Raw genomic sequence first — 15,994 nt, forward strand, 5'->3', positions numbered from 1 at the left:
TTCAATCGCCAAATAACTAAAACGGTAAAACCCGGTTAAAACCCATTAAAATTAACTAAAATATTTTATTCTTAGGCTAGTCCAGCTCGTTGAAATAATAAAGTCTTCAGTTCACGTCTGAAGGTCCGGAGGTCTGGGAGTTGTCGTAACCCTGGAGGAAGCTCGTTCCACAGGGCCGGTGCTGCCACAGAGAAGGCCCTCCCCCTGGGGGTCACCAACCTGCATTGCTTGGTCGATGGCATCCGGAGGAGGCACGCTCTGTGGGAGCGCACCGGTCGTTGGGAGGCTATCGGCGGCAGGAGGCGGTCTCGTAGATACCCCGGTCCTAAGCCATGGAGCGCTTTAAAGATGATGACCAAAACCTTGAATTGCACCCAGAAGGCTACCGGCAGCCAGTGCAGGCCGCGCAGGATAGGTGTTATATGGGAGCAACACGGTGCTCCTTCTATCACCCGCGCGGCCGCATTCTGGACTAACTGGAGCCTCCTGGTGCTCTTCATTTTATGATCATTCTTGCCATAGTTGAATCACTGCAGTTATTAAGTTAGTAACACAGCTGTAAAAGTGAATCTGGCTTCCCGATTCACTTTGCTTGTCAGATGATCACAAAAAGGGTTCACATGACCTTGGACACTGCAACCGCAACTGTCTTAAATACATGCCAGTTGCCAAGGGCCTGAATTTTTATCAAGTGACCATAGGAACGCTGCAACTGTCGTTAAATGTGGAAAATGGTCATAAACCACATCTTTCAGTGTCCTTCCAACTTCAAAAGATCACTAAATGAATGTGTGTAACTCACACACATCTTACTCACTCTCCTTCAAAATATTCAAGTGACATAATATTCAAGTATTCTTAGCCTGCGAGAGCCAAAGAAGGGAATGAAATGGAAAGTGACGTTATATGAGAACGAGACAAGAGACCTGTGCCATCCTGATAAAATGCATGAGGCATGAACTTCAGGCTCAGCAATATTGCCAAAACATCTGGTACAAGTCAACTGAAGCTTGTTCACTTAAAGAAAATGGGATTCCCAACAGGGATGCTATTCAGCAGGTTCTGACAGGTTCTGGAGAATTTTGAGCAGTTCGGAGAACCGGCAAATACCACCTCTGGCTGGCCCCAGGAGTGGGGTGGGAATGAAGTTTTTTGCAATATCCTTCCCCCGGGAGTGGGGAGGGAATGGGGTTTTGCAGAATCCTTCCCCTGGAGTGGGGTGGGAATGGAGATTTTGCAATATCCTTTCCCTGCCATGCCCACCAAGCCATGCCCACAGAACCAGTAGTAAAAAAATCTGAATTCCACCACTGATTCCCAGTCGAGATGAAGCAAAATGAAGTCTCCACTGACCAAACGTGAGAGTCTTCTCTAGCTAACTTCTTCCAGATACTCCTGAGTGGGGAAATGGTAAACCAATTGGCTTCTTTATTCAAGAACAGTTTTTTTTAATTTTTTTTCCTTTCATTTATGAACGAACTGAGGAAATTGAGAAAAGAATCAGACTCATCAGAATTCATAGATCACCGGTTATAAATCTCAAGACTTTTATGGGGACCTCCAGAAAATCCCTTGTGAGTATCTGCAAGTTCAAAACCACCACAGATTGCTTCCTTCCTTGGCCAATACTCCTAATGAATGGACAATTTATCATTAACAAAACAGGTGTTTAATCAGTTTTATTTCATGTGTAACAGTCTTTAAAAAAATAGATTAACATATTGGAAGTATAAAATGTTCCAGATGGTCTTTTTTGCAAGAGAAGTACAGCCCATGTCTAGACTTGCATCCCCAGATGTGGAATTGGGGCAGAGGCCATCCTCATGAATGGATGCATCTCTTAAATGTATGCTTTAGATTCTAGACACCTGGAAAGAAAATTCTCTCCTACGAAATGGCTGCTTTGCAACCGCTGCCGGTGACACCTAGAAGTCATATCATTGGCACCTGCAGTTTGAAAGAGCCTTGGCTGAGCAACATTTTATGGGCACCAGACAGATTACCTGAAGCAAAGGAGAGTTGGAGCATAGGAAGCAGAGCAGGATATAATGAGCACTGAAGATAGAAATCTGCATTGCCTTTGGTGAGAAGGTTGTCTTTCAGTGCAGAGAAACAAAATCTTGGTTGTCTCACAAGGGCACAAGATTCCCTTCCCAGTTAATGAACGTGCCAGTATTTTTCTCAGACAGATGGCCAAGGGTCTTCAGAATAGCTCGCAAACTCTGCTCCAGTGTCAGTGGGGGTGCTCCCTGGGGAAAAAAAAAAAACACAGGCAAGGGATGAAAGAAGTTGATAGTGAAAACAGCCTAAAGGCCCAGTAACATCGACTGAAAGAATTCAAGGCAATAGAATAGAATGGAATTTTTTATTGGCCAAGTGTGATTGGACACACAAGGAATTTGTCTTTGGTGCATATCCTCTCAGTGCACATAAACAGACAAGATACATTCGTCAAAAATTAGAATAGAATAGAATAGAATAGAATAGAATAGAATAGAATAGAATAGAATAGAATAGAATTTTTTATTGGCCAAGTGTGATTGGACACACAAGGAATTTGTCTTTGGTGCATATCCTCTCAGTGCAGATAAACAGACAAGATACATTCGTCAAAAATTAGAATAGAATAGAATAGAATAGAATAGAATAGAATAGAATAGAATAGAATAGAATAGAATAGAATAGAATAGAATAGAATTTTTTATTGGCCAAGTGTGATTGGACACACAAGGAATTTGTCTTTGGTGCAGATGCTCTCAGTGTACATAAAAGAAAAGATACCTTCATCAAGAATCATAAGGTACAACACTTAATGATAATCATAGGGTACAAATAAGCAATCAGGAAACAATCAATATCAATCGTAAGGATACAAGCAACAAAGTTATCGTCATACAGTGGAAGGAGATAGGTGATGGTATATTTAATATGGTATATTTCCAAGCTCTATCAGCAAGAAAATGTTACTAGACAAGAAATTATATCAGAGAACAAGCCTTGCTGAAGTGGAATCAGGGAATGGAGAGTCCTGTTTAATTTTTTTTTAAAATTATCACAAAATTATTGAACAGATATGCTTTTACATCACCCTCAAAATTAACAGAACTGTTCATGAGACAATTGTATTGCCTTACCGGTGAGACGGGCAACATATAAATGTAATAAACAGATAAATTGGCCACTGCATCATAAAGACCCACTGGAAGTTTACAGAATTGAAGAGGCTCAACTTCACATGACTGATTTTTGGACCAGTGTGTTCCATAAAACAGAAACCTTAGGTTTTTTACCAGCGGTGAAATGCACTTACCTTCACTACCAGTTTGGGAGTGTGAGCGCGTGCCTCTTTTGCATCCGCAGAACCTTCTGCGCATATACAGAGGGTCGAAAACAGGATGTAATGACGTCTGGGCAGGTGGGCGGAGCCTCCCACTGTGGGAGCTACCGGTTCACGCGAGCCGGATAGATCTGGCCGGATTTCACTGCTTGTTTCTACCCATTTCCTGACAGGAATGACATATTCTTTCTGCAATGAATACAGTGGTATCTTGGTACTCAACTGCTTTGAAACTGAGAGAATTTGACTCTGAATACCTTTTGATGCGAAAATGCCACAATGCTTATTGTTTGTTTGATACTCAATGCACAAATTTGAACTTTGCTGCCTTGTGACTCGCTACATCATTCCTTGTGGGAAAAATATGTTTGGTACCATCATTTTTGGTATTCATTGCACCACCTGGAACCAATTAAGGATGAGTACCGAGGTACCACTGTAATTTTAAAAACCCTATGTCTGCGATCTCTTCTTTTTCCTTCATTGTCACTGAGTCTTCGCACCACCTGAGGTTTAGTTAGATGCTGGGGCTCAGCACCCCTGACAGCCCCCTTTCGGGGTGCTGTTATGCTTTAAGGGAGATTTGGGTTAATGTCAGCATTCCAGAAAACCCCCCAACTCCAAGTAAAAACTCTGAAGCAAGCATTTTTCAAAATTCTATTTAGTAGAATAGGTAAACTGGCACATCTGGGACAGCCCGAATCTGAGCCGTCTGGGTTTTCCCTCAGTAAATCAAAACCCCCAAAACCATCCCCTCACTCCTCAGTCGATCACTTGCTCCAATCACCATCCATCCCATCCTGAGGCAGCACTCCGACCACTCCTTCTCCAGATGCAGGATCAGCCTGACCTTGACTGACAGGAAGAATACTATTATGTCTAAAGACAACCCCTCTACTAAATCCCCCCTCCTACTTTTCCACACATGAGAAAGTGGCAACATTGAAGCTTCGGGCCTAATATGGCTTCCACAGCTGACACCCTATCCAGTAGCAGCTAACATAAATTCACTGACAGTGTGTTCTGTCTCCTTCCCCACTTCAGACTCACGAGCTGGCCTTCAGCCAGTGGATTCACGGCTCTTATCAGTCCTGGCAGAGAAATCGCAGCTGCCTGCCAAAGTTCAAACAAATGACTCACGTAGCAAGACTTTCAGCTCTTTTTGAAACGGTTCAGCTAAACTTTTGCTTCCCGTGGAGTGAGAGCAGTCCCAAAGCTCCTTATATATCCTGTGGGGTGGGGCTCCTGCCCCACCCTTCCTTTTGATGACACTGCCTCTCTAATCTTCTGAAGCGCGGGTCAAGCCAAGCTTGATTATTATTATCAGCTGGGTCTGAAGGTGTAGCCTGGAGAAGGGAGGAATCAGGGGATGACGACCTCATTACGTCCTCCGACTGGTGTGGTTCTGGCTCCTGGAGCCGAGCCAAAGGAATCAGTGCTCCCGAGGTAAGCCTTACCAGCCCTTCCCCTTCACTCTAGGAGTCACTGTCGGGCATGGGGCCAGGTTTGGGGGCTGGTGTCACAACACAGTGATGTAGAAAAGTTGATCCCGAAATGTACTATTCTGGTGACTACAGAAATGTTCAGATTCCTTCAGGAGCATGCTGAAACCTCTTCTGAGACCACAGGATTCCATGCTATTTCATGGTACTTGGTACATATTATTTTAGACAAAACCTAATTTAACATAAAACTACAGCATCTCAAGAAAAAACCCAAGCGCTACTTCCTGAAATTGTTCGGATAAATAACCCTGGAATGGTAAGATTCAGGAAAAGATTCAGCGTAATCTGGAGGTTAGATTCTTTTTTTGGAAACGTTCCATTTCTAGAACAGATAATTCAGTCCAGTGGTGGATTTCAAATTTTTTTACTACCAGTTCAGTGGGTGTGGCTTGGTGGGTGTGGCGTGGCTTGGTTGGTGTGGCAGGGGAAGGATACTGTAAAATCTCCATTCCCACCCCACTCTGGGGGAAGGATACTGCAAAATCTCCATTCCCACCCCACTCTGGGGGAAGGATACTGTAAAATCTCCATTCCCACCCCACTCTGGGGGAAGGATACTGCAAAATCTCCATTCCTTCCCAATCCGCTGGGACTTGGGAGGCAGAGAATAGATGGGGGACGGGTCCAGCCAGAATTTTTACTACCGGTTCTCTGAACTACACAAAATTTCCGCTACCGGTTCTCCAGAACTGTTCAGAACCTGCTGAAACCCACCTCTGATTCAGTCCATGTTTTATTTCCACTGTATAAAATGTAGGTGGTTTTTATCCCCCCCCCCCTCCTATTTGCTTACCATTACATTTCCCATGTCGGTCTGTACCCATCCAGGATGCAGCGCAACGCACATGATCTCATCTTTGGCAAGATGCAAGGACTGGCATTTGGAGAGCATATTCAGAGCACACTATGAGGAAAAGAGGGAAGAAGAAGATAAATGAATGCTTCATCTAAGTTCTCAAAGGTGCCAGGCCATTCAAATGTGCTCTTCTCCTACTTGGGATAACAACAGAATTGAGCTTTACATTCTCGGATCATGGGTTCGTCTGTACCTTACTACAGCGATAAGCAATGACGTGGCCCCTCTGCCATTCAAGGACGCTTGTGATGGAGCCTGCTTCACTGGAAATATTGACGATGGCAGCTTTGCTGCAGCTCATGCCTTTCAGGGGACTTTCTTGAGCTGCCTTCCTCAGCAAAGGAATAAACACCTGGAGGATGAAAGGAACAAGTGAAGGCCAGTCAAACCTTCTGCAAGGACTAGAACAGAACAGAACAGAACATAATCTTGGAGGTCTTCTAGTCCAGTCCACTGCTCAAGAACCTATACCAGTGACGGCTAACCTTTTTGCCATCATGTTCCAGAAGGTGGGGGGAGGGGGGATCGCGTGCATGCATGCCCACTCCCATAATTCTATGCACCCCACCCCACAGGTGCGACCCCTCTCCCCTCTCTCCTGTCATGTGATGGCCCAATAAGCTCGTTTTTCTCTCTCACCTGGCTCCAGAGCTTCTCTATGAGTCTGGGGAGGGTGAAAACAGCGTTCCCCACCCCATTTTCCAACTTCCGTTTGGACAGGAAGTGCCTTTTTTGCTGTCTCCAGCCTCCAGAGACTCCTAGAGAGGCTCTGGTGGCTGGGGACAACAAAAAAATCTCAGGAATTCTGGGAGTTGAAGTCCACAAGTCTTAAAGCGACCAAGGTTGAAGACCCCTGGTATGGAATGTCTGCATCTAAATATTCTTTCTACTCCAAAGAACCAGAAAGTTTCCTCACCTGGACAACTATCATGGGCCCAATCACATTGGTTCTGTAGGTCTCAGCCATGCTCTCTGGTGTTTCAGTCTCCAGGCTGCTCATATTTACAATCCCTGCGTTATTAATCAGGAGGTTCAATCCAGCCCCTTTTAGGTATTCCGTAACTTTGGCTGCGGCAGCCTTGACGCTGGATGGATCATCCGCATCTACAGGAAAAAAGAAATGTACGTTACTTCACCTCCAACTTTGCATACTGCACAGTGGTCCAATAAACAGGGGTAGGCTGCTGGGCATTCGCAGGGGTTCGGGAAAACCTCTAGTTAAGATTCTGTGCAGTTCTGAGAACCCCCAAATCCCACTCCTGGCTGGCTCCGCCCACCCCACCCCACCCCTCCCAGGAGTCCCCACGTGGCCCGTTTTGGATGCAGGTAAGTGCAGAGCATGTGCAGAGGCTCGGAGAGGGTGAAAAACCGGCCTACTGGAAGTTCGGGAAGGGGCCTCAAGAGGCTCCAGAGGGCCTCCGGAGCCTGGAGAGGCCATTTCCGCCCTCTCGGAGGCCCAAAGAAAGCCTCCAGAGCCCGGGGAGGGCAAACACACACACACACACACACACCCTGCCGTGGTGCAGGAGGCCGACTAGGATACGCCCACCATGGCCACGCCCACAGAGCAACCGGACAGAGAATCTCTTGCTAAAAATGTTGAAGTCCACCTCTGAATATACTTGCATTTTGCTGAGCCTGCTGTTTCTATTTTCCCGCCTGTCTTATAACAAAACGACTTTCCTGTAAGAAACAGGTGAGTAATCTCAAGATCGTAGAGACTTGTCACCTACTTATGCTTTTGAAACATGCCAAATGTTCTTCGGGAAGCCAATAAAGATAAGACAGTATCTGAGTTCATGCCTTTTATTAAACTACGGATGGGATAAAACTTTGACCTGAAGCCCTAATTTACTGAAATCGTGCCCCCACACCACTCTGAAATTGAAAGTTATGTATGAAAGTAGCATGATTGATAGGTTCCTGCATTGCAGTTCCTGAATTTAATTAATGTTTGTAACTCTGATTACAACAGCTTAGCATATCATAAAACCTATTAAATTGCAATTCACCTAAATAGGTGATACAGAAATGTTATTCGGCCAGTTACGTGACTCAGATGGGACTGAATGGCTGAAAAACAACAGGTCCAACCTCATATTAGCAATAGCAATAGCACTTAGACTCATATACCGCTTCATAGTGCTTTTTTATAGCCCTCTCTAAGCGGCTTACAGAGTCAGCCTCTTGCCCCCAGCAATCTGGGTCCTCATTTTACCCACCTCGGAAGGATGGAAGGCTCAGTCAACCTTAAGCCTGGTGAGATTCAAAATCATCTATTGCAATATCCTTCCTGTAAAAAACTACTTCAGCTTCAATCGCAATAATACAAGAGCAAACAATAGATTCAAACTTAATGTCAACCGCTTCAAACTTGATTGCAGAAAATATGACTTCTGTAACAGAATTGTTAACGCTTGGAACTCACTACCTGACTCCATAGTCTCTACTCAAAATCCCAAAATCTTTAACCAAAAACTGTCTACTATTGACCTCACCCCATTCCTAAGAGGACTATAAGGGGCGTGCATAAGAGCACAAAAGTGCCTACCGTTCCTGTCCTATTGTTCCCTTCATTAGATTAAATCTACATAGCTGTTGCATATTTTTACATATATATATATATATATATATATATATATATATATATATATATATATATATATATATATATATATATATATATTTCATTCATGATGTGTTGTTTTTATCTACGACAATGTTTGTGTATACTGTTGTGTCAAAAAAAAAAAAGATTCGATCTGCCAAATTGCAGGCAGCCGGCAGGCAAGCAGAAGTAGCCTGCAGTACTGCACTCTCACCACTGCGCCACCTCAGCTCTATTAGTAAATTAGTAAAACGTTGCACGTAGTAGCCTCTCTCAGCCGAAGGCTGAGTGGTGCAGCTAGGTGGATCATCACCCTTATTAGATATGCAAGCTACTAAACTCACCACCGAGTTTTAGGTGAGAATTCCTCCCAATAATACCCTCAAATTTGCTGCCAATACCATATATAAGTTTGGCAGAAATGGAAGAGAAGGTACAAAAAGTCACTGCTTGGATACTGATCTTTCAATGCATATGTCCAGGAGAATGCTTGTTTCTTTGTCTGGTAGCAGATCGAGCTATTTCGGGAATCCATTTTTGGAATTCTGCCTAAACTGTATAAACTACCAATTGTAATGCAAGGCAGTGTTTATTTGCTCTGGTGTGGGTGTATGGAAATTGCTTACTTGGCATGATCTACTGTGTTGCTGAATTCCAGTAATTTCCCCTTTTCAAGAAGAACCAAAGAGATTTTCAGGACACATACCCAATGCCATGATAATGATTTGTGGATGTTCAGCAGCCAAATTCTTCAGGTCCTGAAAGGAAAAAAAATCCACAAACTTAGTGCCTTTTCCTTTATAGCTAACCATGGCAAATATGTTTCCACTACATCTTGTTTTCCCCCCCTTCATATGCTAGTAGATTTTTTCCACGGGCAAAATCTGCAGGGAAGTCATTGGGCAGAGAGGAAATGTTTGGAAACAAGTATTAGAGGTGAGCAATTAGGCAGCAACTTTCATATCAGAACAGTTTTCTATTCCTTTCAGGATTTTTTTTTCTTTTAATTGTGATGCCAGCATTCCAGAAAAAAACCCAATTCCAAGTAAAAACTCTGAAGCAAGCATCGTTCAAAGTTCTATTTACTAGGATAGGTAAACTGGCACATCTGGGAAAACCTGAATCTGAGAGGTCCAGGTTTTCCCTCAGTAAACCAAAACCCCCAAAACCATCCCCTCGCTCCTCAGTCAATCACATGCTCAAATCATCAACCCTCCCATCTTGAGACAGCACTCCCACCGCTCCTTCTCCAGATGCAGGATCCGCCTGACCTTGACTGACAGGAAGAATGCTACTATGTCTAAAGACAATCCCTCTACTAAATCCTTCCTCCGACTTTCCCACACGTGAGTGGGTGGCAGCATGGAAGCTTCCGGCCTAATATGGCTTCCAAAGCTGACAGGTGATAGGTTTGTGCAACCCATGGACTCCAAAACAAGGTCTGTGCTAAAGAATACAGACTTAGCAAACAATTCATTTGAAGAAAATATAAGAAATGTTGGATGAGGCTACCGGTTCGCGCGGGCCGGTTAGATCTGGCCAGATTTCACTGCCGGTTTCTACCCATTTCCTGACAGGAATGACATATTCTTTCTGCAATGAATACAGTGGTATTTTGGTACTCAACTGCTTTGAAACTGACCGAATTTGACGCTCAACACATTTTGATGTGAAAATGCCCCAATGCTTATTGTTTGTTTGGTACTCAATGCACACACTTGAACTTGGCTGCCTTGTGACTTGCTACATTATTCCTTGTGGGGAAAATGTGTTTGGTACTCATCATTTTTGGTATTCATTGCACCACCTGGAACCAATTAAGGATGAGTACCGAAGTACCGCTGTAATTTTAAAAACCCTATGTCTGCGATCTCTTCTTTCTCCTCCATTTTCACTGAGTCTTCTCACCACCCGAGGTTTAGGGAGATGCTGGTATACAATTTTTTTGTATACATGACATACAATGACTAAGCAGGGGTGAAATCTACTTCCCTTTCTTACTGGTTTGGAAGTGCATGTGCTGCGTGTGCAAGTGAAGCGAGTGCATGTGTCACATGCATGTGCAGACCTTCTGCACAAGTGCAAAACATGCACATGCACAAAACCTTCTGTGCATGCGCAGAAGGTAAAACAACACATTACTTCCTGGTTAAAACCAGGGAGTAATGACACCTGGGCGGGTGGGCAGAGCTTTGCTCCACCATCGCTACCGGATTGCCGAACTATCGGCACTCGCTGAAGTGTTGCGGGAAACTTCGGCTGGGCTCCTCGAGAGACGAGAGCTTGCAGGGGGGCGATCTGGCGTCCGCAATGGAGAGCAAAATCCGGCTGCTCCCCTGATCAGACGCTGTTTACAGTTCCAAGTCCCAAGCGGCAGGAGACGAGGGCTGCTTTGCTCCACCGGTTGGGCAAATATGCCAAGGCAGAATGCTGATGCCGCACAAAATGAAATAGAGAAAAAGAGAGAGAATGAGAGAGAGAGAGAATCAGAGAGAATCAGAATGAGAGAATGAGAGACAGAGAAAGAGAATAAGAGAGAGAGAGAATGAGAGAGAAAGGGAGCACCGCCTTCTTGGAAGAAGTGCGGGGTGTGTGTGAAGTGGGATGTTTTGCATTAAGTATTGACCCCCCCACCTCAATTTCGCGAGGTTGGAGCAGCAGGCAGCGGTCCTTCCCGGCGCACCCTGGTTTCTCCGGAGCACTTCGCCCCCCCTCCCTCCGCTTCTGCCCGCCTCCTCCTCCTCCTTCTCCTGGAGTCTCTGGGCTGCTTACTCAGCTGGAGGGAAAACTCAAAGGGCACTCTGCCACCTGGCTTGCCTGCCTCCCTGGGGATGTCGCCCAGGGGGCCGCTCCCTTCTCAGCTCTTGTTTGAAGCTGCCTGGCTCTGAAAGGCACAACACACACAGAGAATTAGAATCAGAGAGTGAGAGAGAATGAGAAAGAGACAGAATGAAATAGAATCAGAGAGAGAGAGAGAGAGAATCAGAATGAGAGAGAGAGAATGGGAAGAGAGAAAGAATGAGAGAATAAGAGAGAAAGAGTGGGAGAGAGAGAGAGAATGAGTGAGAGAGAGAGAGGGGGGAGAGAGAAAGAGAATGTGAGAGAGAAAGAGTGGGAGAGAGAGAAAATGAGTGAGAGAGAAGGGGGAGAGAGAAAGAAAGAAAAACAGCGGCAAGACTATTGATAGGACAATACTGGAAGACAAAAGAGTTACCTACAATACAAGAATGGATATTGAAAGTTGCTAATTTGGCTGAGATGGCTAAAATCTCAGCCTTTTTGAAAGATACTACACAAGAAAAATATTTAACTGAATGGAAAAAATGGATTGAATATACGCAAAATAGATATCAGATTAAGAGATATCAGATTGCCTTTGAATGATTAGGATGTATTTATCTCTGACTTGTATGGGGGAAGTTAGGATTTGAGAAGAAGGGGAGGATTATAATTTGTGTTAGGGAAAATTTAGCGTATGATTGTTTTTTCTTTTGAACTATACCTTGTGTTTGTTCTGAGAAGTCGGGGGAGGGGGAGGTGGTTTTGGAGGAGGGAGGGGATGGAGTGGGGGAGGGTGAAAGGGGTGAAAATTTTTGTAAAAACTTTTTCAATAAAAGAGAGAGAGAAAGAATGAGAGAAAGAGGGAGAAAGGGGGGAAAGAGAGAATGAGAAAGGAGGAAAGAGAGAATGAGAGAGGGAGAGAGAGAGAGAGAAAGAATGAGAGAGAAAGAGGGGGAGAGAGAGAAAGAGAGATGAGAGAATGAGAGAATTAGTGAGAGAGAGGGGGGAGAGGGAAAGAGAGAATGAGAGAGAAAGAGAGATGAGAGAATGAGAGAGAAAGAGGGGGGGAGAGAGAGAAAGAGAGAGAGAATGAGAGAATGAGAGGGAATGAGTGGGAGAGAGAGGGGGAGAAAGAGAGAGAAAGAGAGAAAGAAAGAGAGGGAGGGAGGGAGAGAGGGAGAGAAAGACAGAAAGAATGAGAGGGGGGGGGAGAGACGGGAGGGGGAGAAAGAGAGAAAGAGAGAGGAGAGATAGTGCCTGAAGGACCCCATCCCATCACTGGGAGTCTAGGCACTTCAGCAAGTGGTGCACTGGATTCGTATTAGTGGTCCCCGGGATTTAAAATTACAAACTTGGTGGTCCCTGAGGTCCTAAAGGTTGGGGACCCCTGGACTATACTATACAAGGCCTCAGGGAGGCACTTCACGAGAGGCAGTTCTGGTAAATAGCGTCCATTGTGTTGCAAAGGCTCCGAAGTGAGTGAAGAACTGAAAAGAACTACAAGACCTTTACAGGGAGTCTAGGGATAGTAGAAGCCTCCTAAATTGCCCCTGAAGAAAAAAAAGATCCTTAGCCCAGAGCAGCACATTTTGCAAGTGGCTAATTTGAACGAGGATAACGAAAACAAAACGTGATGAAATTCCCACACGGGCCCTTAAGATTTATAAATACGTGACCACTGTAAGTATCTTCCAATCAATCGATTGGAGAAATTAGACTCCCCATTGTTTCCCTCTCCCTACTTCTGAAAAAGAAAAGCAATGTTAAAACGTTTTAAATATAACCAGTCTTCATTTAACAAACTCATATATATATTTCCTCCATCGTGTCTAATACAATCATGCCTGCACCATCACTACCTAGGAGATAAGCAAATTTCCATTACAGACAAAAAATCTTTGTTCTTCCCACATAAAGCTGAAGGCCTCACCTGAGCACGAGGTCCAGCCGGGTCCCGGCAAGTGGCAAAGATCCATTTTGGGGGGTTGTTTTTCTTTACCAGCTGCCTGACCAGCTCCAAGCCAAGTCCCCGATTGGAACCGGTTACCAGAACGCTGTGTGGATTCAGTTGTTCCATCTCTCTTGCCGGCTCAGGCTAACTAAGAAATTGCTTTGTGCTCTTCCTTAAATATTGGCGCAACTGAGTGCATTGCCAGTCCACCCATCTTATATAACTTGGAAACAATAAGCCTGAAGAAAATCAAGAAGGAGGGAATTTGGCAAACAATCCCCAGGGTTTTGCCCAATCTTGCAGTAGGTTTTTTTTTCTTTCTTTCTTTTTCCTCCCCATTCTGCGCAGCTGTTTCTCTTTTGGTATGTTCAGTGGGTATGTTTTTATTTAAAGAATCTCTTCTGTGTTTTCTGCCCTGAAAAAAAGCGCTTAAAGCAATTAAACCCTTTAAACCCAAGGTAGTTTTAGGCTGAAAATCTGAATGTTCAATGCTTTGTGGATTAAAATAACATCTACTCTCAGATACATAGGATAATTTGGAAGATGTGGTGGATGTGCCCCAAGATAAAAAAAATTTGGCAAAAAATTAAAAATTGGCTAGAGGGAATTACCCAACTAAAAATGGAATTTAAACTAGAACTTTATTTATTAAGAAAAATTAACCCAAAATAGATAAATCTTGCAATACGTAATACTTCATATATTAACGACAGCAAGGATCACTGTCGCATATGGATGGAAACAAAACAATGTTCCAGGAGAGGAAATAATAACCCGAAAAATCTTACAGTGTGCAGAAATGGACAAGATGAAGCTAGAAATTAAGGAAAGGGAAGAGTCGGAATACTACAAAGTGTGGAATAAATTATATGATTGGTTAGAAAAAAGAAATCAAAATAATAAATTGGAATGTTAACCTAATTAAGTTAAAATTAGGAAGTGTAAACCACTGAATTGTGTTAACTGGATTGTTGTGTCTGCGCCCCCCGAGCCGGGCCTCCTGCCAGAAAGTGACTTGGAAAGTGAGGGGGAAAGGCCATCAGGACTTACCTCTGGAGCACCGGCTTCCCTGGCTCAGCTCCAGAAGCCAGAGGCAAGCCAGGTGGAGGAGATAATAAGGCCTCCGTCCCCTGATTCTTTTCCCCCCAGGCCACGCCTCCAGACCCGGCTGATGGCAATCAGGCCTGGCTGGACCCTAGGTTTCGTAGGCAGGAGAGGTGGGAACAACAGAAGCAAGGGTGGGGGCAGGCCTAGGAAGTGCTGAGTCATGGAGCCACACCCCACAGGAAAATAAAAAGCAGCAAGAGCTGCTATACCACTTCGTGGCAAGCAAATCAACTGCTTAACTAGAGCTGAAGTACTGTTTGTTCCTGGTTGACTCATCGGCATCAAGCGAGATAACAAAGACACTTGGCAGACGCTCGCTAGTTTGCTGCCAGAAGCTGATAGTTGCTGGCTAATTAAGTCATCGCTCGGACTGAGGCGAGGGGGACAGAACACTGATAAGGACGGATTGGTAAATAGATACCAATGTAAATATAGCATGTAGAGGATCGATAGAATAAGAACAGAGAATATATATTTATATCGATATGGCAAGCTGTAAAATAATATATGATGTAATGTTGTGTCTGTTATGTGTTTTTAATGTGTTTTTGTTTTTGGTTTTATTTTTCTTTATTTTGTTTTTAAAAGTTAAAAGTTTAATAAAAATTATTTTTTTAAAAAAATTTGTTGTTAGTTGCGAAGTCGTGTCCGACCCATCGTGACCCCATGGACAAGGTTCCTCCAGGCCTTCCTGTCCTCTACCATCCCCTGGAGTCCATTTAAGCTCACGCCGACTGCTTCAGTGACTCCATCCAGCCATCTCATCCCCTGTTGTCCCCTTCTTCTTTTGCCCTCAATTTTTCCCAGCATTAGGCTCTTCTCCAGTGAGTCCTTCCTTCTCATTAAGTCTTCTTAATATTACTTCTCCTTGTTTTCATCATTTGGAATAGAAAGAAGTTCAGAAGTTGAGACCAAACAAATAATTCCATGCTAACTCCATCGAGGGTCCCAGTTTCCCATCTCCTTTTTCTGCAGGATTCTGATGGAAGAGTTGCAACCGGAAGAGAATGAACGAAGGATGGGACGCCTATCAACCATTGACACTAAAATTTGCTTTGACTCCTAGGAGAAAAATTGCTATTGATGTTTGACAGTGGACAACCAAGAATTTCTGGCTTGCTTGTGATTTAAGCATCATTAAAAAACCTCAGGAAAGAAACAAATATGAACAAGTTGCTCTTTTGCAAAGTTCTGTAGTTTTGAAATATTTTATTTCATATTTAGTCATTTATCACATCTGCATTATTTTTAGGTTGGAGAAGGATGATTAAGGGACAGAAAAGATGTAAAAGAGCTACGGTGGCGCAGCGGGTAGAGTGCAGTACTGCAGGCTACTTCTGCTGACTGCCGGCTACCAGCAGTTTAGCAGTTCAAATCTCACCAGGCTCAAGGTTGACTCAGCCTTCCATCCTTCCGAGGTGGGTAAAAGGAGGATCCAGATTGTTGAGGGCAAGAGGCTGACTCTGTAAACCGCTTAAAGATGGCTATAAAAGCACTATGAAGCGATATATAAATCTAAATGCTATTGCTATGTCTAGAGTGAAAGCATTGAAAAATGTTTTCATTACCAATCATTGGATATATTGTTTAGTTATTGGCTTACATGAAATGTTTATGTCCCACTTGTCATTTGTAAGCATAATAATGTATTGGATTACAATAAAATACAACATAATAAAGCAGATTAGATATCAAGAATTAAAATTTGGCTGCTCTGTTTTGGGCTTTCACCTTTAAGTGAATTTAACAAGTGTCCGAATTATTTCCAAGCAGCAGTAATGCTGCAAATTATATCAAAATAATTACTTGGTTTTTGACCATAGTGTCAACTTTGATGCTCTTACACTGA

General features: G+C 43.7%; 1 protein-coding gene across 1 annotated transcript; it reads right to left on the reverse strand.

Moving 5' to 3' along the window:
- Positions 1 to 1,664: 1,664 nt before the first annotated feature.
- On the reverse strand, positions 1,665 to 13,260 carry LOC131184186 (C-signal-like). The gene is made up of 6 exons (XM_058155228.1): positions 13,018 to 13,260; positions 9,013 to 9,064; positions 6,615 to 6,802; positions 5,892 to 6,050; positions 5,636 to 5,746; positions 1,665 to 2,249 (listed from the first exon to the last, which is right to left on the reverse strand). The coding sequence occupies exons 1-6, from the start codon at positions 13,162 to 13,164 to the stop codon at positions 2,130 to 2,132; spliced, it is 777 nt and encodes a 258-aa protein (XP_058011211.1). The 5' UTR covers positions 13,165 to 13,260; the 3' UTR covers positions 1,665 to 2,129.
- Positions 13,261 to 15,994: the final 2,734 nt, after the last annotated feature.

The sequence above is a fragment of the Ahaetulla prasina genome, chromosome 12 (assembly GCF_028640845.1).
Source record: "Ahaetulla prasina isolate Xishuangbanna chromosome 12, ASM2864084v1, whole genome shotgun sequence".
Classification (NCBI taxonomy): domain Eukaryota; kingdom Metazoa; phylum Chordata; class Lepidosauria; order Squamata; family Colubridae; genus Ahaetulla; species Ahaetulla prasina.

Coding starts and splice junctions, on each gene's coding strand:
- LOC131184186 (XM_058155228.1), bottom strand. CDS start 13,164: ATGGAACAACTGAATCCACACAGCGTTCTGGTAACCGGTTCCAATCGG. Junction 9,065..13,017: donor CGGCTGGACCTCGTGCTCAG/GTGAGGCCTTCA, acceptor TTTTCCTTTCAG/GACCTGAAGAATTTGGCTGC. Junction 5,747..5,891: donor TTGCTTATCGCTGTAGTAAG/GTACAGACGAAC, acceptor TTTTCCTCATAG/TGTGCTCTGAATATGCTCTC.